Source organism: Lichenostomus cassidix, chromosome 1Aa (assembly GCF_008360975.1).
Source record: "Lichenostomus cassidix isolate B80296 chromosome 1Aa, HeHo_3.0, whole genome shotgun sequence".
NCBI classification, from domain to species: domain Eukaryota; kingdom Metazoa; phylum Chordata; class Aves; order Passeriformes; family Meliphagidae; genus Lichenostomus; species Lichenostomus cassidix.
Genome location: NC_139480.1, coordinates 14,268,393 through 14,293,002, shown reverse-complemented (window position 1 = coordinate 14,293,002; position 24,610 = coordinate 14,268,393). Strand labels below are relative to the sequence as shown.

Sequence of the window (24,610 nt, the reverse complement as noted above, 5' to 3'; positions counted from 1 at the left end):
GTTTCATAAAAAAATAGGGTTTGCAGTAAGATAAAAGCATTTAAAATAGGACTATATGTGCTGAAAAGTACAATGAGCTAAGTCTCACTAATTTTACTTATCCAAAACTCTCATAAAGTACATAAGATAGAGAGGAGTATGGTAATATATTTGATAATATTCAAACTATAAATGTGTTAACACAATTATTATTTCTCTACTATTATATGAAATAGAAAATAAAGAAAGATTGCTTGGAATGAGTACAATTTTCCCTTGAGAGCTGTTCTATTTCACTTGTAAGTCACTCTCCATTCCTACATGCACCAGAAGAAAATATGAGCTGTATCCTGTCTTTTATTTCCACTGTAAATTAGTGACATTATAGGCATGTGTCACAATCTGAAACAAAATTTGAACTTGGTGCTCAAATATTAAGAGGGTTGAAAAACCTAAAATTCCTGGAATGTGCCACCACTAACAAGCATAATTTACACTTACCATTCTTATAAGCTTCCCTTTCTTCCCTCATTCCTGTACAAATGAGACAGAGCTGCTGGCTCAGTGTAGTGCCAAGATTTCTTTGCGTTGGTATCTCATCTGCACCAAATTCATCTCTCATCTGTATTAAACTGTAGTTACATGCTTTCAGTTCTCACATTTTGTTAAGGGCTCAAATGTAGGGCAGAAAGAGGTTTTAAAAGGTTACATCCAAAACTTTGTTTAAAAATAGCCAAATTGATCCAAATTTTAATATGTTACCTGATTCCTTACATTCCAACATGTTCCTTACAGAACCAACAAGTCCTTCAGTACTTTTTTCAGTACTTTAACCTGCTTCCCTCTCTCACCAACATGTAGGGGCAATAAATGTTCCTTTAGTAACAGAAGGCTTTAACTTTTGTCAACTTTTGTTTTCAAGAACCAATTTCAGTACTTTCATTTAAATCCATTATTTAAAGACCTGAAGTTGAAAACATTAAGCTGCTACCTTATAAAGTTTAACTGCTCATTTTCTCTTCTCTTTCTCCAGTCTATAAACATACAACAGAAATTACATAACCTAGGAAGTACAAAGAAGGAGCAGAGACAGAAAGCCCAAATTGTCTTAACTGTCTAATTTTGTTTTGCTTTTGTTTTCCTCCCCGGCTTCTAATAGGACTCTCCCCGCTTCTTATTTAAAAAAAAAAATAAAATAAAAAATAATAAAAAAGACTCTTCCATTCATAACTGACCAAAAGATTCAAGTTTAAGTGAGAAAGGGGCCTCCAGCAAGCAGACGTTTTAATCAGCAGTCCACTAAATCCCTGTCCCGTTTTTCCCTTGTGAAACATATGAAATTTTGCTGATAATAATCTGGTCTCACGTTCTTTTCTATTTTCAAGATGCCTGTAAAACATGCTTTGGGTGAGTGCAGTATGCATGTGACTATCAAAAAGAAACAAAACATCACAAGAGGATTTTACTCTTCCATGAAGAAGTTTCTAAATCACTCTCTGAAGTATTATTACCTCCCACAGACTTGTTAAAACTGTGGGGTAAAAAAACCCCAAACATTTTAAGCAGTCACAAGTGAGACCCTCCAAAAGATAAGAATTCAGGTAGTTTAGCTCCCCCATCCTGATATCCCCCTCCCTCCCTGGACTCTCCTCCTTGCTGGCCTTGCAGACACTATTCTTTCTCATTACACTGAGGAATTAAGAGTTTCATCAGTGACTTCTTATTTTCTTTCCATTTGGTGACAGTGCTCCATCTCACACCTTCTGTATGGCCTGTTTTCACCACAGCAATCTCTTTGTTTTGCAGACTGCTCACAATCACAAGGTCTGGATTAGCTTTTAGATGCCACCATGTTTTATTTATGGTTCATTTCTGGACTATTTTCATTTATAGCAAATCTTCACAATGCACATAACCTTTCAACCTTTTTTTTTTTTTGTGTCTCCAACTCTGTGGCACAAGGCATATTGACTAGCCTGTGGCAGCTTAACTCTTATTGACAGACTCCAAAGAATCCAATTTACAGAACCAGTTCCTATGCCCTTAAAGTAAAGGTGAATAAACAGATCTAAAGGGCATCATATCTCTTACTCTATGTTTGAATGGCATCAGTAATATATTTCACTGTGGTTGTTCATGTTGCTGCATCAGGCAGCACCTAACCAGGTGACCTTTTACACTTTAATTTTGTGTCTTTTCAAGACTGATTACATTGTGAGCTTTGAATTGTTTCACATTTCTATATTCCTTGTCTTTCACCTAAGACGACACTTCCTTATTGCTATGAATACAGTCCAATATCTTAATAATATGTGCCCTCTGGGTTTTCCCAAGGGAGCAAACCTACAGTACAAACAAACCCAAACCCCTCTCCTCCTACTGTGCTTAAAAGAAAAAAAAATTGGTCGTTGATTGGTATCTGATTTCCTGATAGGTCTCAAAATAAATGCTAGAGACAACAAAAATGTACAGTTCAACAGAATGATGCATAATAGACACTAACAGCTCCATAAAGAAGGAATTTTTACAGGATTTTTAGAAATGATTAACAGAAGAGAAACTGTTGAGACCAAACTGTGCTCCAGGAGCTGTTCAGGCAAATAATACATTAAAACAAACAATCCAATAGTGTTATTTAGGGAACTTCCTCCAGCAATCATTCATGAATGATTCAAAAATAGCACCACTGCTCTGACTTCATTACTTGGCTTTACATATGGACAAGCTGAATGAGATGCATTTAACTGACTCAACAGCCACACTGTGTATGTACTACATGTAAGGCAGAGACATTTCCACACAATGCCTCCTGCATGGCCCTGCAGTGAAATTAACAATGGATTTGGTGACCTGAAAGTTATTACCAAGGCAACAGATCAAAATCAAACAGTGTTATGACTTCACAACAGGCAAAAGGGAGAGTAGAAATCAAAAGGAGAAAAATGTGGAAAAATTTCTATTAAATACACAAATCCTTCAATTACATAAAAAGAAATGTTAGAAAATACTGGCTCGAATATATTTCTTTAAACAAATACTTCGTTTTTTAGTTACCTCCAAAGTGAGTGTCCTTCTTTAAATATGCTTTCATAGCCTAAAGAACTATAGGAATAGATTTTATCATTTACCATTAAGAAAACCACATTAAGGTAAAACAAACAAACCAAAGAGTACAATCAGCATGACTGTTAGTTGATTTTCAATGTTTTAATACAAACGTCCAACCTTCTGACTGGTTTTGCCCTGCAGATTTCATTAATGAAAAACTAGGTGTAAAATTGTGCACTTGTGCCTGTAGTGCCTTGCTGATCAGGCTACATAAAAAGTATAACATGTTCTGAACAAGAGGATGGAGAGCAGGATTGCTTTTAAAGTAATTTGGTATGTTAACTACTATACAGTTCTTTGAATATACGTTTTTGAACATGTTATAAAAATAAACATTGATTTCCAAATCAAGATATTACAAGCACTTGTATTAGTAACAGTCAACACAAAACTTGTAAGAAATTTACTTCTGTGAAAGAGTTATACTGAAAAATGACAATTTGTTAAAGGCATTTAGCTTAGGGTTTTGTTGAAGTTTTTGTTTTTTTTTTTAATTGAAGTGTCAGTTAATACTCAGTAGAATCCTTTTTAATATATCTGCAACATTTTAAAAATAATTAACCAAACCCTCAGGCTGACTTTCTAGCAGATGGGTCCAGACTGTGGCAAATCATTTGTAGCTGTCACACCATGAGGTTTACTTTTATTCATGCTATTCCATTCTTTAGTATATATTCTTCTAGCCAATAACCCAAGATAGAACTCAAAAAAACTCCCAGTAAACGAGAAAAATATTTCATGCGGTCATACTTCAATTTGTTGAGTTAAAGGTCCAAGTTTGGGGGGAAAAAAAACTCAAGAAAAAACAAAAAACAAAAGGTTTTTCATGGTTTATTTTTAAACCTGATGAAAATTATAATGCAAATAAACATCTACCACAATATTATTTAATGGTTTTGGCAGTCTAGGATTTTTTATGTTTGCCTAGGTTTTAGATGGGGGCTGTGTTTGGTTTTCTACTTTTTTAACAATACATGGATAGATTTTGAGAATTAACAGAAGATGTGGGATATAAAAGTTTAATTTAAAGGAAATTAGTCTTTACTTTTAAACTTACATTAATCTGCTATTGTATGTCTACTAATTTCAACACCAAACCACCCAAATATGTTATTTCTATTACTCTCTCTATTGCTGTAACAGTTTAAGCAATCATGATTGTTTCCTACTTCCCTCAAGACACTCAATCTAGTATCTCCAAGCACTGAACTATATTCCGATAATCATTCTAGATTTTACTTTATTTCATCCCATTAGTCCCAGTATAAAGCATCTTGAAATACTTCCTTGGTCTTCTGATACTCAAGCCTTCAAAATGTTTATATCTGAGTTATCTATCCTTTGATCTCTAACAGTTAGGACAAGGATGTACCTGTAAAAACCATCTTCCAAAAACTCTGGTTAGTTTGATCAACAAGGCAAGCAGCTTAAATAGGATGTATATTTTATAGCTTTAATCTAGTTAACTACTCTATCATGATTCACTGCTTTTTTTTGCATCATTTTCCAGTATCCAAACCAACAACCAATGCTCTATGAAACCCTCATTTCAACAACCAGCTTATTCATTACAAACCTATCATATCCTGTAAATGCATTCCATCATTAATTATAAATCTCTATATGGCTGCTGATGCTGAAAGAGTAGAGAAGGTTGCTACTATTTGTGCTGTAATTCACAAAACAAGGTATTTATTCAATGATCTTAAAAAACCAAATAGTTTATCTGCAGTCAGATATGTCAGATATTGTCCTATGTTCCCTACTCAGTATTCCATTTCAAAGAAGTTAAAAAACTGGAATTTAAAGACAAGTTTCTGAGTCTTGACTTTCACCATCCCTCTGGGGATTCAGTTGCACACCCACATTAAGCAGAAGTACCATGATCTTGGGTCTGAGGTTAAAGTGAGGTGCTTGCAGGTCCCAGCTCTGCAATTGCTGCACAGCAGACCTGGTGATTCAACCTGTCAGGAAATGTGCTTTGCTTCCATTAAACTCCTCTCTAGCCTCTAATAAACTCTACAAGTATCCTGGCTTCTTTCCCAGTCCCACTCCTATTTTCTTTCATTCTCTCATTCACATTCAGTACAATATTTTTTCACTTTCCATATTAATTGTTCTAATATTCTTAAATTATTTTCAAACCTTCAATTTCCACTTGTTATGTAACCTCTTCTTGTCCTCCTTTGTATTTTTCTTTTTTTATCCAGCTTCTTTTTCCTCTCTCATTATTCTGAGATTTTTTCCTTCTCCATATAATATTTTATTCCCCTTCCTATTTCTTGCCAGCTGAAAAAGATGCTTTGTTTTATCAGCCTTTTTTTCCCCCTTTTGTTTGCTTGCATAAATTAAAAAAGCAACACTGTTAGAGCTCAAAAGCATCTGAGGACTAAATCCAAACAGCAACACATTTTACATGCAGATTCACTTAACTTTTAGGAGATGCAAAGGTATCTCAGAAATAAAAAAAACCATTTTATTTAACAGGAATAACAGATCATATACACCAACAAACAGCTTAGCAAAAAGGCTGAAGGCCATATGCTCTCCCTATTGACACATTATACCACTTTCCTGTTGCAGAAAGCTTTTCTAACACAATGCGAAAAGATAATGGCAAATTACAAAATTAGCACCACATCAAACTTCGTGTTTCAGCTGCAGAACAAAGTATTTTGTTTGCCTTTCATCAAGTCCACTTAAAGTTTTGTGAGAGTAAGAATAATCAAGATGATACAGCTGTCTCTTCAATCTTATCTCAGATTTATAGTCTTGAGGGCACAGGCAGTCTTTGAGAACAGACAACAAACCTCTCAAAGAGCAGCAGAAACTCCACCGCAGGTCATACCACCTACGTGCAATTCTGACAAGACAATACTGAACTCCCTCCAATTATGGCTAAATTACTGCCTGCTATTCAAGGTAACTTGGGATTTTTTCCAAAATCTTTCTTTTCCACGGTGTGGAGGTTTTTTTACTGCCATGAGACTGCACATTACCAGAAATGTTTTCAGAAGTCATGGTCCTGCAGGAACATGAGCATAGAGATAAAACATCCATTGATGGTTTTCACTACACAATGTGAAACAATTCAAATCTTTCAAGACCCCTCTTCCTACCACCCCTGAAAAATGGAATTTCTTCCTTTTTTTAACTTTTTTTTTTAATAAGAAACTGATAGGAAAAATTGATTTCAAGTTTTACCTCAAAAATGGTCCTCTTCCCCCAGGTTTTAACTATGGGCCACTTTGGGCTTGAAAATATCTTAACACCACTATTTTAACCAAATTCTAGGATATATTACTATTAAAAAGCTAATTTGTAGTAACTGCTCTCCTGGAATTTAACTTCCTTCACAAGGCCTTTCTCAGTCTCGTGTTGGCCAGATTTGGTCTCCATGCTTGAAACAGTGAGCTTCTGTTTTCAAGATGAGAAAATACTAGTATGATAAGAAACTGAGAAGTTAAACAATTTCAGAGCTGCTCACACCAGTGTGAGAGATGCTTGTCTAAAATTGTATGACTTTATCTTTAACGGGTCAGTTAAGTTGGCAGAAGCCATGCCAAAAAGGAAACATTTGTTCTGCGTCGGGCACTCCATCAAACAGCAGTGATAGCCTTGTTCTTAGGGGAAGAAAAAAGGAATCAAAGCAATAGGTCACTGAACTTTATTCTTTTGCTGACTAAATTTATCACGCTAGAATTTGTTCCTGTGACAGTCACAATCTCCTTAGCCTATTTTTACATTTTGCTTTTCTTTTAGTTCCACCTCCTCAATGCAGAGGTTGCTCCACATACTGTTCTCACCAATTCAGTAACATCCTGTTCGTGATGAGTTTCTGGTTCCTCTCAGCTGGAAGTTATACACACACATGGCTGATTCAAATATGATATGAAACTATTTCTGTGCAAAAACTAGATCAGTTTATTGCACAATGAGAAGGGCTGAACACAGCCCTCAACAATTCTTACAGCAATTCTTCTGGTTTTCCTATCCCCATCCTTAAGAGAACTCCCACTACACAAGGACTTCATTGCTCTCATTGGCTTCACTACTGATATCCAGTTTTTAACCAAAAAATTTATACCAGATTACTGAATTACTAAGCATGGAAGCTCTAGATTTTTATTGTTGTCTCCATGCGTTTCTTGTAGGTAATTCTTGCTTTTTAGCATCTCTTCTTGTACTGGGTACACTCAGTGACTGTTTTCAGACCCCTGCGAAATTCCTCTAACACCCATAATTTTTGATTCAAGCTTTTCTTTCCTAAAATTGAAGAGTTACTCAGTAAAGCATATACAAATTGGGGAAGTATTAGATTATTCTACAATTGTGTTTTTCTTTATATTTTCATGTCCTCTTGTGATTTGATTATGGGGGTTTAATGAGTTTTTCAGACATACACATTCACTCTGATGTGAATGATTCACACACTTTCTTACAGTAAAATACAAGATTAAACAAATTATTTTATAGCAGAAAGAGCAGAAAATCTCAAACCAGAAGATTAGAATAAGTCAGGGCCCATCATGGACGCTGCCATGTTAAGTTAACTGGTCAGAGGGCAACCAAAGGCTAAATTGTCTGCCACAGTAGCCAGGCAACTGAAAGCTGAGGTCATCAGCCTCTTCTTCTATGGCCTAAAAAGGGCCAATAAAAAAGGATTTACAGCAGCACCAAAGGTGCTGGGAACATCAGCTGTCAAAATACTTTTCATGATTGCTTGTGAGAAACCACTGCAGGAAAGTCCACGAAATACTAGATCCTCCAGCCATAACCAATGCCTGTTTTCATGCTGCAAGAGAACATCAATGCCAGAATGACACAACTAAACATTATGAAGAGAAAACTAGTGCTTAGAGAGTTAACACAATCTGACAGTTCCTTAAGGTACCATCTAATTACAGCATTAAAAGGCAATCACCAATTTCTATGCAAGCAAACCATCAACAGACAGCTGTTTACCTGCATTTGAAAAATGTCCTTTCACAGGAGAATGTTTGTCTTGCATACCTGATAACTAAAAATTTAGTCATACTGGATTATTAAAAAAGACTGCATATTGCAAATGGTTTACAACCCAGTCCTTTAACAACAGTGCCTTCATGTGTTTATTATAGGCATTTTATTACTTTAAAGCTAAGATTCAACCATGTTTTATAGTTGTAATTCTGTCCTCCTACACATCCACAAGTAAATTAGGTCAATTACTAACTATTTGTAAAACCTTCTACAAAGAAAGGACTTTGATATTTTAAACTATAATAAGTTTAAAATAAACTAAGTGTCATAAACCTCGTGAACTGTCAATTTTTTATTGTAGCCTAATAAAGAATCCTGAAGTAGTAAGAATCAAATTGTGAGAATGACTGTCCTTGGCCAGAAATTGTATGCACTCCACATTTCATAACATTTTAATAATGTTTATTATGTAAGTTTCCCTAATTAATTTCTAAACTTATTTCTACATTTGGCATCTGTAACATCCTGTGGCAATGAGTTCCAATACATAATTATGTGTTGCATGAAAAAATGCTTATTTTAAACCTACTGCTGGGTAAGAGCTAGGAGTCATCAAAAATGTGTTAGAAGAAATGATGAATAATCATGCTCTCCCCATCCTCTCCATAACATTAGTAGCTTTATATACGTCTTGTATTTCTTCTGACCTAATTTCTTTTCTGAGCTGCAGAGTTCTAATCGCCCTTTTTAAACACAGGTATCTCTTTCCCCACACATAACCTGGTCTGTTCTTATTGAAAGGACACCTGCAACTGTTTGTACTATTCCAGATTGGCCATGGATGTCGTCATGATGCTTGTACAGAATGATTATGCAGCTGCAAGCCCTCTTTTTTGAGTAGTAACAATTTAGACTGCCATGCATGTTAGTTACCCAGTTCCCCACTGCAGGCATTATTGAGTAACACTGTATAGTTAATATGGCACTTGCCATTCCACTAATTTGCTGTCTTGTATTAACTTCCCATAACTGTTCATGTTCTCAGATTTGGGGGATACTGTGAATTCTGTAGGAATACAAGCTGTTATTTTGTTGTTTAGCGCCTTCCATAGATTTATTAAAGCAGCAAAGATCTTCATATAGATCTTTGTAGGAGTCTATTCTTGGTTTGTGATAACTGATCTTCTATTCTCATCCTGTTATTTCCTATCTTAAATAGTTATTTACCTGACAGGACTTCTCACTTTTTTGACTATATGACTTCATGAAGTTTTAATTAATTTTTATAAAGACAGAAATAAAACTTTCTGAGCTGTAGCTTCACATAAATTGTACTACATTTCCAAATTCAGTGATTATGTATGCAAATTACCCCAGACCTTTCGAGTGTACCCTGATTAATTTGTTACTTTTTCATTTTAATCAGCTTGTTCTAGAAGTTCTTCCCCTAATACCTGAGTGTCAAGCAGACCACCCGAGACATATTAAGTAAGCTCTAGTGCAAAAAGCTTCATATACCCTCTATAATTAACACAAAAGCAAAAAGAGTCTTTGTGAGATTTGGTGCTAACCACTTATCTTCTGCTAGTGTACTCTCAATGTCTTGATCCTTACTGGGCCTGAAGACTATTAGGTCTCTTGTTTTTGATGTGCCTGAAAAATTTACCAAAGCTCTTTCTGTGCCTATCTTCTGGCTTTCACACATAACTTACCAGTCTTGTGTCCAAGTGTTTCCCACATTGGGTTACAATTTCTACTTTATGAAGCCTTTCTTTACCTGTTACAGATTTCCCTCCTTAGCAGTTTAATAATACTGAGTCTGGGGGATTTTTTCTTCCAGTATGACACATGGCAGTGTTTACTCCAACATTTAATATGGTAGCTCTTGATACCACTAAAAGCCTTATCCTTTAGCTGTTCCTTTTAACAATTTCCTATGAAGCATGCTCCCTTAGGCATAGTTTTCTCTGTAAAATGTTATGGCAACATATTTTACACTTGCTCTTAAAACAATATGGCAACCATATTCATTATGATTAGTCCTGTAGGGCAGCCCAACAATAATTTCATCTTAAACAACGTGTTGTGCACAGCACATTTGTCAAAAGCTACTCCTGTTGAGAGCTGGCAGCTTGTCAGAAAACCCAATATATCATTCTTCACTTCCACATTTACTGAGTCTTCATACACATAACAAAACCATGTAAAAGCAGGAAATGTTTCTTCTCTCAGTATCCTACCTCCTTAAGCACTTCACAGTATTGTTCCACGTCATTAACATGGTTAGTCTAACCCTCACCTTATTGTGATCTACTTGCAGACCAATTCAAACCATAAAAGTGCTTTCTTGTCCAGACATACATAGCTTTGACCATAAACCCTAACACAATAATGTATCTCTCAGAGTACAGTTTGTATTCTCATGTCTATATAACTGTTTACTCTTACACTAACATCCTCTTCTACCAATTTTCTGCAATGCCAAATATGTTAACATCTGGATTTCAAACCACCACTCCAGCTCTCACACTCAATTTTTCATCTTTCAGACTTTGTCCAGAAAACCATCTATAGCTGCTAATGGTCTAATTGGTTTTTTTCTAATACTTTATAGAAAGAAGCAATTGGAAAATACATACATGACGGTGTTAATCCCTGATAGTTGTTGAAACATCTGCAGACCACAACCCACAATTAAGGCTCTTCGAGTTGGAGGGTATGTTAGCATTCTGCAGATCACAGGTCCAGCTTAAAAAAAAAAACAAGACAACAACAAAAGAATACATAATAGTTCTTAAGTGATCGCTATCAAGACAATGTTGCCAGGCATAGCAGACTTTGCACCTTAGTTTCAAACAAACTTGGATTATTTCAATTATTCTTGAACAATTTGGTCATTTCAGTTCTGCTCTTCTGCACTGTATTACAAAGAGGATTTTCAGAAAGCCCAAGCAAAAAAATGAAACCATTTTTGTACGGTGTCTACTGCTGGTGTCAAATGCAGAGCTCTCCTATATTTACTAACAGATTGCACATCAGCTGCAACTGAATGTACTCAAAAGTTATCACAAAATATCACTGTTGTTTTCTTTCTAAAAGCCTCCATCATTATTGAGAGGTTATTTCAGAAATGCCATTACTCAATGCTCACATCCGGATATCTGAGATACAGTGTTCTCCTTAGTCTCCAAAAGACCCAATTTCAACAAACCAGTTGCAAGTGTAGCTACGCTGAAAGTACAGGATAGATCTATTCTGCACAGCTTGAAGGCCAGCAGAGGGAACAGAAATTAATTACATTTATTCCATACCTCTGGTAGCAATGGCATGAGGCTGCATTTAAGATGCAGAACACAGTTTCTCAATGAAGAAAAAAAGCCATGAAAATTTCTGGCTAACAGAGAAAGTTTTATTCTCTATCTAAGACTTTCAAAGTATCCTATTTAAAAAAAAAATAATACCGAAAGCTATGGGATAATAGGCAAAAATTTAAAATCCCTGACTCCGGTATTTACTTGAACTTCTTTCTGCCCAGAGTAGTGCTTTTTCACAAGTATAGTCTGGTGAAAAATTCTATGTTTTGTACATCTTGTCAAATCTGGTATACTCACTCAGAACATCTAATCACAATATGGGTAAGTCAAAACAGTTACCAAAAAAAAAAAACCAAGAAAGACAATCTACATCTTCATATTTTCAAAGTCTTTCCTGAATCTACAGGAAATGTTAAAAGTGATAAAATTGAAATGTTAAAAATGTTAAAATTGATTCAGTAGAAAACCCTATACAGGTTCATTAGTGAAGACCAACTTAGATGCAGACTTTTCAGCTTCAGAAAGCCAGCAAGCTATGAAGAGTTTCAAGAGTTAGACTAAAGAGGGGGCTTTAGATAACATTTTCTTCATTGAAAGATAATCAGACCTGCCTAAGAAAAACTTATTTTCCTTTAAAATTATGGTATTTCTAATTCATGGCTCAAATGTATCATCATTTAACTTTGCTTCTTTAATATTAATAGCAGAATACAGCCTGACAACTTTTCTAGCTGGTTTCCAAGTAACACATTCAGACAGTACACAGCCCCACATGTCCTGCCATTTAGCCACATCATTACCTCGAAAAGTCTCCAAGTAAAATCAAGTGACAGATAAATAGAGTCAATCTACAGATCTCGTAAAATATTCTCAGGCAAGACACATGACATCACTGGGCTGACAAGGGCTCCACACTCAAAGTGGTATTTCCTCAGTAGAAAAACAACAAAGCCAGCACTTGCTGCTAGCTAGGAGTAGTCCAGAGCTCAAATTTCACAATGAAAATATATTTATTAATAAATGTACCCACGAAGTTTAAATCACAAACAACAGCCCTAAGGTTCTCTTACTCTGCATCACACCTGAGCACAGAGGCTTTGGACTTAAAAACCTTATCTGGCAACTGATTCTGCAGCATCTGTTGTAAATCCAGGCTGTTGGATGCCTATGAGAGATACTTTATCCTTCATAAACTTTGTATAAGGTCCTTAACTGAGTTCCAAATCTATCTTCAAAGGATGTTTTAGACAACCTACATCTCAAAGTCCACCATCAATGATCCTGCTGATTGAATAAGCTGGAACTCTACAGCAGGAAAGGAGGCAGAAATGCCCTAAGGAACAGGTGTAAGGTTTTTAATAATTCTTGATCCCCTCGCTATTTGATAGAAGTTTATATAACTTTTTTCACAATACAGCATTGTACAAAACAATTGGGAAGAAGGCACTAAAATGAATAATGAGAAATTAAAGCAGCTGTTCTCAGACAATGGTTTGCAACACAGAGGGAGCTGTGAACACTCAACAAAACTCCATCACATAAATCAGTTTGTGCATCTGAAGTGAGGCTCTGCAGAAATTTTAAGACCATACAGTGAAATTTAAACCTTTATGTCAGAACTTTACACTTTAGACCTTTAGAACATCCAATCAGCTAAAATCAGTAAATACTTGGAATTTTTCAGACGTCTGATTAATTGTATCAGAAAAATTATGCTAAAAATTATCACACTCATTCAAGACAGTGTTTAAAATGTTTCACTCCAAATATGTACCATGGCAACCATCACGTATCAATAGGCATATGCAAAATTAAAGGATTTTCTTTCATAAAATTCACAGCCTTCAGGTTTACAAACCAATAAATGGAATGAAAGAAATAAAGAAACTGCTAATCTCTATATTAAAGGAGCTTTACAAACTCAACTAAAAAGCCCACAGGACTTTAACTGTGAGCTGACTGGTTTTAAAACAGAAAATGAGTGTGAAACTTTTTATTAAAACAATCTAGCCCTGAAACTAGCTATACTATACTTGCATTTTCTTATCACCAATCCTTACATCCATATTGCTGAGATCATATATGTTCTTAAAAATAAACATATTATGGATTTTAAGAACAGAGGATGGGTTTAAACTAAAAAATTAAAACCAAAACACGTTTTCAGAATTAAATACATTTTTCTTCTGAAAATAAATCTTCTGGAAACTAAAACTGTACTTCAGTAGTTTCTGATAAACCTTAAATATGCTATTAGTTATGACAACAAATTAAAATAGCACTAAACAATAAAATCATTACACCTTTAAAAAAAGGAACAATTTAACTGCTCATAGAACTAGAGGGAAGCAGATGATTTAAACATATGTCACAGAAAAAAGAATTTAATATTTGGCAATTTTACAAAGGACAAAATAGATATTTGTCTCCAGAAAGTCTTTTTGTTGTTGTTTGTGATACTTCTGCCTTAATTGTTGTTTTTGTCTTCTTCTCATCTAAGAGATTCAGACATATTCCTGCATGAGAATCACTTCATTTGAACTTGAGAAAACACCAAGATGTTTGTTTTCCTTCTTCTAATCTATGAGTAAAAATGAAGTCAGAATGATGAGACCTCCTAATGCCTTGATGAATTTAATGAGACTAGATTTGGTTGGACTTTTTGTGCTGTGGTTTTTGATAATTACTTTAACTGAAGTAATTTCTTTAGCATATAATGTTTACAAGGGTTCAAAACATGCTACCAGTAAAGGGCAGCTGGAGCTTGCTCTATGCAAAATGACAACATTAGAAACAGAAAAACAAGGATACTGCTGAAGGTGACTTTACTTGAAGTGGTGATACATGAAGTGGATTGCTGTGATCCAAGCAGATATTTTGTAGCTTAATCTGAACTGTCTACCAAAATAGATATTCATCCTTATAAGCAAAAAGCAAAAATAGAGTTTGGAAGTTTAGCTTCACATCCAAAAAAACCTTATTAGCTTACACTGAGCTAAACAGGGGAGGAGAAGCTGTTCTTGTCAAAACATTACTTCTGAAAGTGAGTGATGCTCTCCAAACATTGCATTTTATGACTGGTTATCTGAATTTTTTAATGCCAGTTTCCTGTATTTTAGCAGTTATCCTTGTTACTAGGCGTAACCCACAAGTTAAGTTTGAATATTATTTATCACCTGGTAAGGAATTTTTATTTTCATCTGTACACAAAATGGATTGTACGGCAATCACAGGAGCTTGGGTATGATCCACGGTCAACTAAAAGATGAGATAATTTTCAAAGGCAACACAACAAAAATCCTAGTTCTAAAAGGAGTTTCTATAATGAAAACTAAAAAGCAAAAGAATGGGTATTAATGAAGTCTTAGTATCTCCTTCTGAAAATGAACTGTGTTCACGTCCAGGGAAATAAAAACATTGTAGAATAGACATAAAGCTAACCTAAAAATCCCACAGCAAATGCAGGCAGACATCTGGTGCCTGGAAACCTTGTATTCCCTATCCCTCAAATTATTTGCAGAATTACTGGACAAATTTCACAGCCAGGAAACTATGGTTAGAGACTGTGCTCTCCCAAAGTCATTTGCTGGTTCAAACATTCTTTTGCCAGCTAATCTAGGTAACAGCTTGTAGCTTAAAACCATACAGGGCTCCTGCCAGCATTTTGTGCTCTTGCATAGAGGATTGTTTCCAAAAAGGCAGGTTTAGCCAAGCAACAAGACAGTCACTCATCAGTTTAGCATCAATTAAGCTCAAGATGCACATTAGTTTTCTGGATCTTTCTTGTTCTAATACCCTCTCTTCAACTCAGACAAATCTTCAAGGAACTGGTCTACAGCAGGGACCAAAAAATGAACGTTTGGACTGGTGATCTCAATAACTGAGGACAAACATGGAAATCACTTCTGTTTTTCCTTTCCTTTCAAAATGACAGCTTCCAGTCCAGCTTTCTCTGCATCATCTGCAGAACCTTCTTGCAGAATCTTCCTTCACCTAGGATTCCTCTGCTAAAGCACTTAGATCTAGCAATTATTTCCTGTATATGAAGAATATACTAAAACAAGAACCTTTTTCTCACCTTGCCTATTACATGATTATTTTCTAAAGGTATCAGCTTCATTAATTTTCCCTTCCAGTAAAATTTAGCAAAACAAGAAAATTAGTTCTAAGATCAAAACTGCATTAATTAACCTGTGAAGATATGAAACAATTTTACTTAAGTACCATGCTCTTCCTCACTATCTTACAATATTTCCAGTAACATTGGAAGAACCACTCCCAGCACTAGAAGAAACTTCCTATCTCATATGAGTTTTTTTACAGCAGAGATCCCCATCAGCCAAGAAGGAAAAAAGACTGTCAGCTTGCCTAACAGCAGAGTCTTAGCATTTTTCAGGTTTCCACAGCAAAAATATCCAATGGTGTGCATACAGACTTGTCACTGTTGAGCCGCTAGCAGAGAAAAGGACCCCACTTCTCAGTGTAGCAAGAAAAAGCGTTTATTATTTTGATTTCCATATATATATAGACTTTTCAGAGGTCGCCCAGATTGGTCAGCCAGAAACCTCCCCCTAGGCCTAATTGGCCAGGCCTGAACTGTCCAAGTCTCGAGACATTGTTTGAAAAACATCCAGACTTTATCTTTGTTTATAAAACACAGCGAAATGTTCTCACGAGAAAGACCTGTGCTAGCCACACAGACTGGAAGGAGTATTCATTGGGAGCAGCCCTGCTGAGAAGGACTTTGGGATTCTCCTGGATGAAAAGCTGGACATGACCTGGCAATATGTGCACACAGCCCAGAAAGCCAAAGGTGTCCTGGGCATCCAAAGCAGCAGGGGCAGCATGGTGAGGGAGGGAATTCTGGCCTTCTGCTCTGCCCTCAGGAGACCTCACCTGAAGTGCTGTGCTCATCTCTGGAGTCCCCAACACAAGACAAACACTGAAGCACAGCATGTCCAAAGGAGCAGGAGGGCATAAAGATGGTCAGAGAGCTGGAGGCCCTCTCCTACAAAGACAGGCTAAGGGAGATGGGGTTGTTCAGTCTAGGGAAGAGATGGCTCTGGGGAGATGTCATTGTAATCTTTCAATACCGAAAGGCTTTGAAAAAGAGGGAGAAGGATTTTTTGCATGAGCAGACCGTGGTAGGATTAAGAGGAATGGTTTTAAACTAAAAGGGGATAGATTTAGATTGGATATTAGCAAGAAATTCCTTACTCTGAGGGTGTTGAGACACTGTTACAGGCTGCCCAGAGAAGCTGTGTAACCTCCATCCCTGGAAGTGTTCAAGGCCAGGTTGGATGGGGCTTTGAGCAACCTGGTCTAGTGGAAAATTCCCTGTCCATGGCAGAGGGGTTGGAACTAGATGATCTTTAAGGTCCCTTCCAGCTCAAACCATTCTATGACTATTCTAACCAGGCAGCCTGCTCTGAAAGGGAGTAAGAGCAAATTAGACATAACCACTCAGATTCTAGTGAATTAAATAGTGCAAGGAGGTTTTCTATGCCTAGATGAACTGGAATGGCTTTTTGTTTGCTCAGGAAACCCAGATTTCAAATAAATGGTCTCTCCAAATGGTCTTTTTAATCCACACATTGCAAAAAGAAACCCTAATATAGATTTTTTTTTGTTTTGACAGCAAGTTGAGTTGGTCTTTGGGAGTTCTGAAAACAAAGACATTTTCTTTCATCTGTAAAAGGAAAAAATCTCTTCTTTGATATCACATTCTTTGATATAAAGCTTTGGTGATGGAAAATCTATATGACTGAGTACTTGCACAAAAGCAGCAGCAGTTAGTAACACCTCTGAATAGGACAAGAAGCAATGGCAAGTAGGGAAAAAAAAGGAGTGCCTTTTGGCTCTGTATGACTTGTTGTCTATAGAAAACAGAATCTGCTGTAATGAAGTCCTTTAAAACCAGAGAAACCACAACAAAACAGACAACAAAGAGTGGCCATGTACATGATTCCAGAGAGAGTTGAGAGAAGGGGCCACAGTGACCAACAAGAATCTGCACCAGGGAAAAGTGACCCCACTGTGATACTGTCAGACCTGTGGAGTGGGGGAATGAGAGAAACAGAGGTTTTCCCATTTCATTGATATGAAAACTGGGCTGGGGACAGAGAAAAGCAAGGATTACACTACGATTTCTTTCTAGCTGTGGAAAGTACCTTAGAAATAATGCAACAGGTACTAAGGCAGACTTGTGCATGCCTGCAGCCTGAGAATCCACTTTGCTTTTCAGGGTCTACTCCAGAACTGCTTTATATAGGAAACAGTTATGTGACCCTCACTTGAAGCCGGAGAAAGCAGAGGAGGAAAGATAAGATGATGTAGGAGCATTACGCAGGCACAACCAAAATAATCCACGTGTTGTAACAGCCTGAAGAGCTTCCCACCCCACTCTCCCATCAAGTAGTGAAGTGCAGGGCAGAGCATTTAGCAATCTGGAATTAGAAGGCTTTTTTCCTTCATTTTATGTTGAGGAAAGAGACTTAACAGTCAGAACAGTTTCAGGAGTGCTATTTTTTGGGGGTGTGTGTTGCTGCTGCTGTTCTTTTTCAATTAAAAGGGCACTAAAAAAGCTGATGACTCAAGAGTTCCCTCCAACCCAGTCAGTAGTCTGCTCTCAAGCTGATCTTCCCAGCTGTTACTGTATTAACACCTATATAGGTATTGTATTTTATTTCCTGGACAACATACTTCAAGCCTTACATTTTTTGCAATTTCTTTCTGAAAAAAATCTTGGTTTCGTGATATTATTTTGCCCCCTCTGTCTCTTGTTTCTAAATGAAATAACCTTTATTTCTGCCCTAAGCCAGTAGTTTAACAGCAAAAACATATTTCTACTTCTTGCCCTTCAAAAGAATGAGACACAGGGACCCATTCCCAGGAGGAAACGGGGAAAAAGGAAAATTTAATAGAATGGAAAAAGTAGCCTGGAGGTTGATGAAAATCTCTATGGGAATTTATGAATACAATCAGTTGTCCACTCTCATTTTTTGCTTTATTAATAGCTCATTTAGCTTAGACCATCTCCCTAAAAATGTTTAAAAAACCCAATTTGTCTAGGGGCCTAAAATATTCCTCTCACTTTTTAAAAATCAGATGCCGTTAGCATAAGAGCTTCATTAAAAATAAAAGGAAAAAAGGTTAAAACAGAGATGAGGTCCACATTTAAACAGATTATAAAAACCTGCTTTGAAATTAATATACTTTTAGCACAGCTCAGCTGGATTCCAAAACCCAGAGAGCAGAAAAATCAAGAAGTCACTGTAGGTTAAAGTGCTCTATCTTTGGCTGCCTAAGAACAGGACAACACCATCAATGGATATATAGTTGACAGCACAGCAAAACACTGTGTAGCTAAAAACAGTATGTCTTAAGAAACTGCTTCAACTTTTTTTAAGTGAAGCATTTGGACTCTTGAGCAGAAAGCTGAGTTTCACTGAAGACAGATCGACAGATACACACCTAAATATTTCACCAAACCGCAGCCTAAGATCACACCTTATCTCAAGGTACTAGCCAGTTTACTACATTTTAGTACTAACCATCTTCCATCAGCAACACAAAGAGCTCTCGGACAACCATTACCACTCAACAACAGCATGTTTTTCAGCAGAGAAGGCCAACCACGTCCTGGGAGGAGGAGCAGGAGCATCGTCAGCAGGTCAAGGCAGTACTTCTTCCTCTCTACCCAGAAGCTGCAAGCCCCACAGCAGGAGCAGCACAGCACAGTGCTGCCTCAGCCTGGAGCAGAACCACCAAGGTGGATGGGCTGGGGCACATGACATACAAGCACATGCTGAATGAACTGGGATTTTTTCACTTTAAAAGAGGAGGTAAAGGGAAAAGGTTCTGCTGTTTACAGATAGCTAGCAGAGGGGCAAGAAGAAAATAGACCCAGGCTCCTCAGAGGTCTGCAAGGGTAGGACAAAAGGCAACATGCAATTTGGGACGTAGAAAATTTGGACCAGGTGTGAAGTCTGTTTATTTTGTACCATGGAAATGAGCAAACACAGAGAGAGAGATGCAGACAGATCATGGTCAAAAAGTTCACTGATAAAGTTCCTGTGCAACCTGTTTTAATTAGAGTTTTAATTAGGGATTGTATTAGACAACCTTCAGAGGTCATCCACAAGATTCTTACATGAAATGTACAACATTTTTAAGATCTGTGATGATACTGGTAACTACAACCAGTACTAATGGAAAAGTAAGTTTGGCACTTTTCACAGTTATCTTAAACAATAATTGAAAAGCATTCTTACATACAGATCCTGGAAAACTCAGTCATCTCCATACTGCCAACAGCTGAGGTAGTCCTTTTTGCAATTTCAGGACTAGGCTTCATTAATCAAGAACCTGTCAGTCACACTTGACTGACAGCTTTTATTCTGAATTTATAACCTCTGCAGAAGATACAGATCAATATTGAAAACAGCAAGTGTAGAATACTAAACCGATGACTTCCAAAACTGGTATGAAATACAACAAAGCAATAAAGAGCTTATTTCATCTTTTCAATATATAAAAGGGGCTTATGAGACAGATGGGGAGAGACATTGTACCAGGGTGTGCATTTAAAGGACAAGAGGTAATGGTTTTAAACTAAAAGAGGGCAAAATCTCTTTGATATAAGAAATCAGTTAATTACTATTAGGGTGGTGAGGCACTGGAACAGGTTGCCCAGAAAAGATGTGGATAATCCATCCCTGAAAGTGTTTATTGACAGGCTGGATGAGGGGTTGAACAACCTAGTCTAGTGGAAGGTGCCCTTGCCTACAGTGGGAGTTTGGAACTCAACCATCTCTAAAGGTTCCTTTCAACCCAAACCATTCCATGATGGTTAAGCGCTGTACAGAGGTAGTTACGGTCCCCTTTGCTTTCTTACCCTCATCTCAAAAAGAGAAATATGACAGAAATAGAGAAAGATCATTAACAAACACTCAATAATTGACAGTTCAAGGTCTCTCATGTACTATGGAATAAATCTGCAAGCATTCTTCATGTGAGGCAAACAGTCTTAACACGAAGTGGAAAGCTTTTTCACCATTCTCAGCATAATGAGGATAGAATGGTATTGCATAATTGCCATGTTTATTAACAGTTTCCATACACGTTTAAAATATTTTAAAGGGCAATTCTTTAAAAAGCTGCTGGAAGACCAGCAGAGTGTAAGATAATGCTCAATCTATTTCCCCAGTTAGGTACTACAAGGTAGAGACATGAAGGGCAAAGGCCTTTTCATTGCTTCTCTGCAGCCTCACAGACCTAGCAGATAGACAGGAAGACCATAAAGATTGTATTAAATTATTTAGAGACTTGAAACCCATTCTTCATGAAGATACAGGAATTCTAAGACATTTCCTCATCATTTCAGTGAAGGAGATTTTTATGCTGCTTTTAAACCCTTTTCAAGCGAACCATTATCTAAAAGAAATGACACTAACTGAAGTCAAACATGGTGCAGACAAACTTCAAGTAACACTCTTCAACATCCCAGTGGAAGTATGTGGTCAACCAAATAGAATTTCAGTTTAACAAGAAGCTCATGATTTTTCTAGATTTGAGGGGAAAAAATACCACTAGCATAGCTGGAATTTCAGATAACCTTTTTGGTTTCAGGGCAAACTGTAGATTTCCCACCCATGATCGGCCATGAAGATTGCCTATGGTGCAGAGAAGGGACAGAATTCTATCCAGATATGCATATCTTCTCTAATGCACAGGAGCTACTTTTCCAGGATGTTTAACTACTTTCCAGAGGCAAAACAACTTGTTATGAAAAACACGTATTTTAAGGATAAGCACTAAAACAAACAGAATAAAATATCAAAGTCCTAGCTACTGTTTAACTAAAAAACAAAGGGAGGAGGCATTTACTTCACTTAGAATTTGTCAGGCGGCAGAGACTGATGAACATAAAGTCACCAGCGAAACTGCTTCATACCATCAGTGAGTTACAACAGCCTGCTTGGCAGCAGATTGGGTCAGGAAACAATGAAAGATAATTTTCAGTGTCATAGATGATAAGCATCTGCATCTTTCTTTGGATACCAGGAAAATATTTTCATGTTTCTCAGTAAAAGCATTGTTGCCTAACTATGCCTTCTGCCAGCTGTCACCAACATTTTGATCTGGCTGAAAGGAAAAATTCTTGGACAGGAACTCTGGGGGAAACTTGTAAACAAAAACAGAGAGAGAGCAAAGCTGGAAGAAAGTTGCGGAGTTCAGGCCACCTACACTTTAGAGTGGATTTCCAAATATCTCCATTCACTGACCTTGTATTTGCTGGCTTTCTCTGAGCTGTCAGTTAGTCACTGACAGAAATCAGCTGCTAATCATGCAGGCTCTGATGCTAATCTGGGAAGCTAATTCAGTTCCATTCTCCACTCACACACATCTTCATATATTCTCCATCTATATACACCTATATGTACTCTGTACCTACACAGCCAGGTTGAGGACACCGGCAGACAAGCATTGAAAAAGGAAAAAGCAAAATATGTCTGTAGTCATAAACTGATTTCTGCAAATGTTTTGCCAAAGATAACTACCAGTCGGCAAATGCATGCAGGAATCATTGTTCAGGTACTTTAACAATCATTTAAAGGGGATGGTGGATGTTTAAGATCAAATACAGTAGAACTTGCACAGTAACACTAAGATGGAACTTGATCGCTGCATCTGACACACTAAATTACAGGCAAGCTACAAGAAAAGTTTGGCCATTGCATGGTAACTTGGAGATGAATTCCACCACAAAGGAAAGTAATTTCCTTAGAGACAGAAAATACTATGAAATCCTCCTTTTCTTGAAGAAGCGCTAACTTGGACTGGGGTAAGAGGAGGATACACATAACCCCTCACTCAATTATCTTTTAGTTAACAATATGCCTGTACACTAAACAACACAATGTATTTTAACACAGAGGATCACTCATTTCTAAAGAGAATTGATTCCTCTGGGCATTACACAGTTTAGGAAGCAGTTCAACCATGTGCATCTCAGCAAATAAGGCAATGCAGCAGCAGAGATCACCAGGGCGAAATTGTTTGAAGCTGAGGTCCCTAGATGTCCATGACATGACATTTGGAGGTTTTATGTCTAACTAGATTTAGCCCAATCCCCTTAGAAGAACATTGCCACACAACGGACTGTTAGAAGCTGCCCTGAGCTTATCATTGATTTACACCTTCACATCTCAAAAAAAAGTCCAAGCACATTGAATGAATCCCTGGAGCAGACCTCTGGTTTAACATCCCCTGAAGGAAGTTACTCCATGGGCACTAACACCACTTTTTGATCTGATCAAGAAGTATGTGGGGATAACAATGGGAGATGAGAAGAGACTCACTGCAGAGCTATGCTGCTGTTTAGAGCCAAAATGCTAATGCAGATGCAGTCAATGCATCTTCTACTGACAGCAGCTGGAAAGATTCCGTACAAACCACACTAGGAAAAAAGCAATTATAAGCTGCTCATATAAACTATTACATTTTAATTAAAATTAATTTAGAAGAAATATAGGACAAAATTAATTCAGTATTTTGTAACATTAGCACAATGTATTCAATCGTGCAGCAGCTCCCTGGAGGTCTGAGTTTTGGGGTTTTTCCTGTCTTTTTTTAGTTCCCTCCTCATTACTAGTTTTGCACATTCAGGTAAAACCTGAGAGTCACATCAGGTGTTCCACCATTCCTGTTGATAGCTTTTGACAAGAAAGAGAAGAATACTTTTTTCTGCAGAATAATTTTTTTTCCCCAACAGAATTGTAAGGTCCTATTCCCTCTACTAGGGCTGTACATCTTTTTAAACAAGCCTAGTAAGCAGTGATAGAAAACATGGGGGTTGGGGGAGAAACAGTGGAAAAATAAAGGCAAGTTCTGAGAGCTGGTTTTGTTCTATGCCCTCTTCTTTCATCCTGGATTTTCAGGGACAACCAACACCCAACTAGGGAAAAATAGTTTATAATTTCAGTTTATAATACCTCCAAAGAGGTACAGCAAGGTTGAATAAACTGGCTTTTACTTTTTAAAATAATTTTAAAGAAGTGTTTACCATGTTGCTACTGAAAGCTATTGGAAGCCAAAAGAATGTTTTCAATTGAAAGCAAAAATCTTTTCCACATTTAGGTACACATTATTGTCACAAAGCCAACAACAATGGGAACACTGAAGAGATTAGCATATCAATGTTACTTACTGCAATGTGTCTTGATAGTGCCAGCTCCAGGGAAGACCACTGTTTTAGTGCATTTTAAGTGTAATAGTTTCAGATACAAGCCTTCACACCAAATACAAATTATTCTACTTTCTCCTTCTCAGTGATAACAGATTTTCTTCTGTCAGATCTGCATACACTTTCTATTTAAATACAAGTCTCAAGGCAGGTGTCCCATCCTCACTGTCCCCTGCAGCATCCCAGCTGCATCCCAGCTCACCTTCCCCTTCCCAGCTGCACCCTGCAGACCACTGGCCATTACACAGCAGTTCATGAGGCCTCAGCTCCTGTGTGTCCCATGCCTCCCTCACCAGTCACCTTAAAACACCACAGGAAAGGGGGATTCTCTATTTGCTTTAGGTAATGATGACCCCAATTGACAGCAACTGACTGAAGATGACATTCTTTTAAGATTTTCCATATTGCAAACCATCCTTTGCAATATCAAGAAAATCCCACAAAAGAGCCAGGACTGAACTGGGACAAAACAAAGCAGAAACTTGTGCTTTCAAGAGGTGGTTTTGAAGAAAATTATTTGCTGCTGTCACATGAGAGGGATTATGAGAAAGTGTTCACTTGTGCCACAAAAATACAACTGATTCTCCCACACTGACCCAAAGTATATCAGGGCATTTACAGCTGCTGCTTCCAGGTGCATTGCAGATGTTTGAAGATGACATGCTGGCTCTTTCACTTCTAGACCAGCTGTGGCAGCATCCAGCAGCAGCTTGGGTCACTGTGTGTATTGGGGGCAGCAGGTGGCAGACATGGTGATGCAGGTGACAGTGAAACCCGTGTGACTGAATGGAGCATTTTGCAGAAACACAACACGCTACATCCTACATGTTTAAAATAACATGTGAAAATGGAAGCGGTCCAACACCTCTTAGGATTTAATAAAAGGACACAAGTTTCCCATGGAAAATACTGAGGCTAGGCTGTAAGTCACCACCTGCAATGGGAGACACAGGAAAGACGTGGGATCCAGCAATATTTCTATCAGCAAGAAACACCTAGA

The 24,610-nt window shown here is 37.3% G+C and overlaps 1 protein-coding gene across 2 annotated transcripts in view; it reads right to left on the bottom strand.

Moving 5' to 3' along the window:
- The window catches only part of SLC2A13 (solute carrier family 2 member 13), a 141,479-nt gene that overhangs the window by 64,853 nt on the left and 52,016 nt on the right, over window positions 1-24,610 (bottom strand). For both annotated transcript variants that reach the window (XM_085041183.1, XM_085041173.1), the window contains exon 4: window positions 10,689-10,797. In XM_085041183.1, the coding sequence (XP_084897309.1) occupies window positions 10,689-10,797 (109 nt within the window). The remainder of the gene's footprint in view (window positions 1-10,688; window positions 10,798-24,610) is intronic.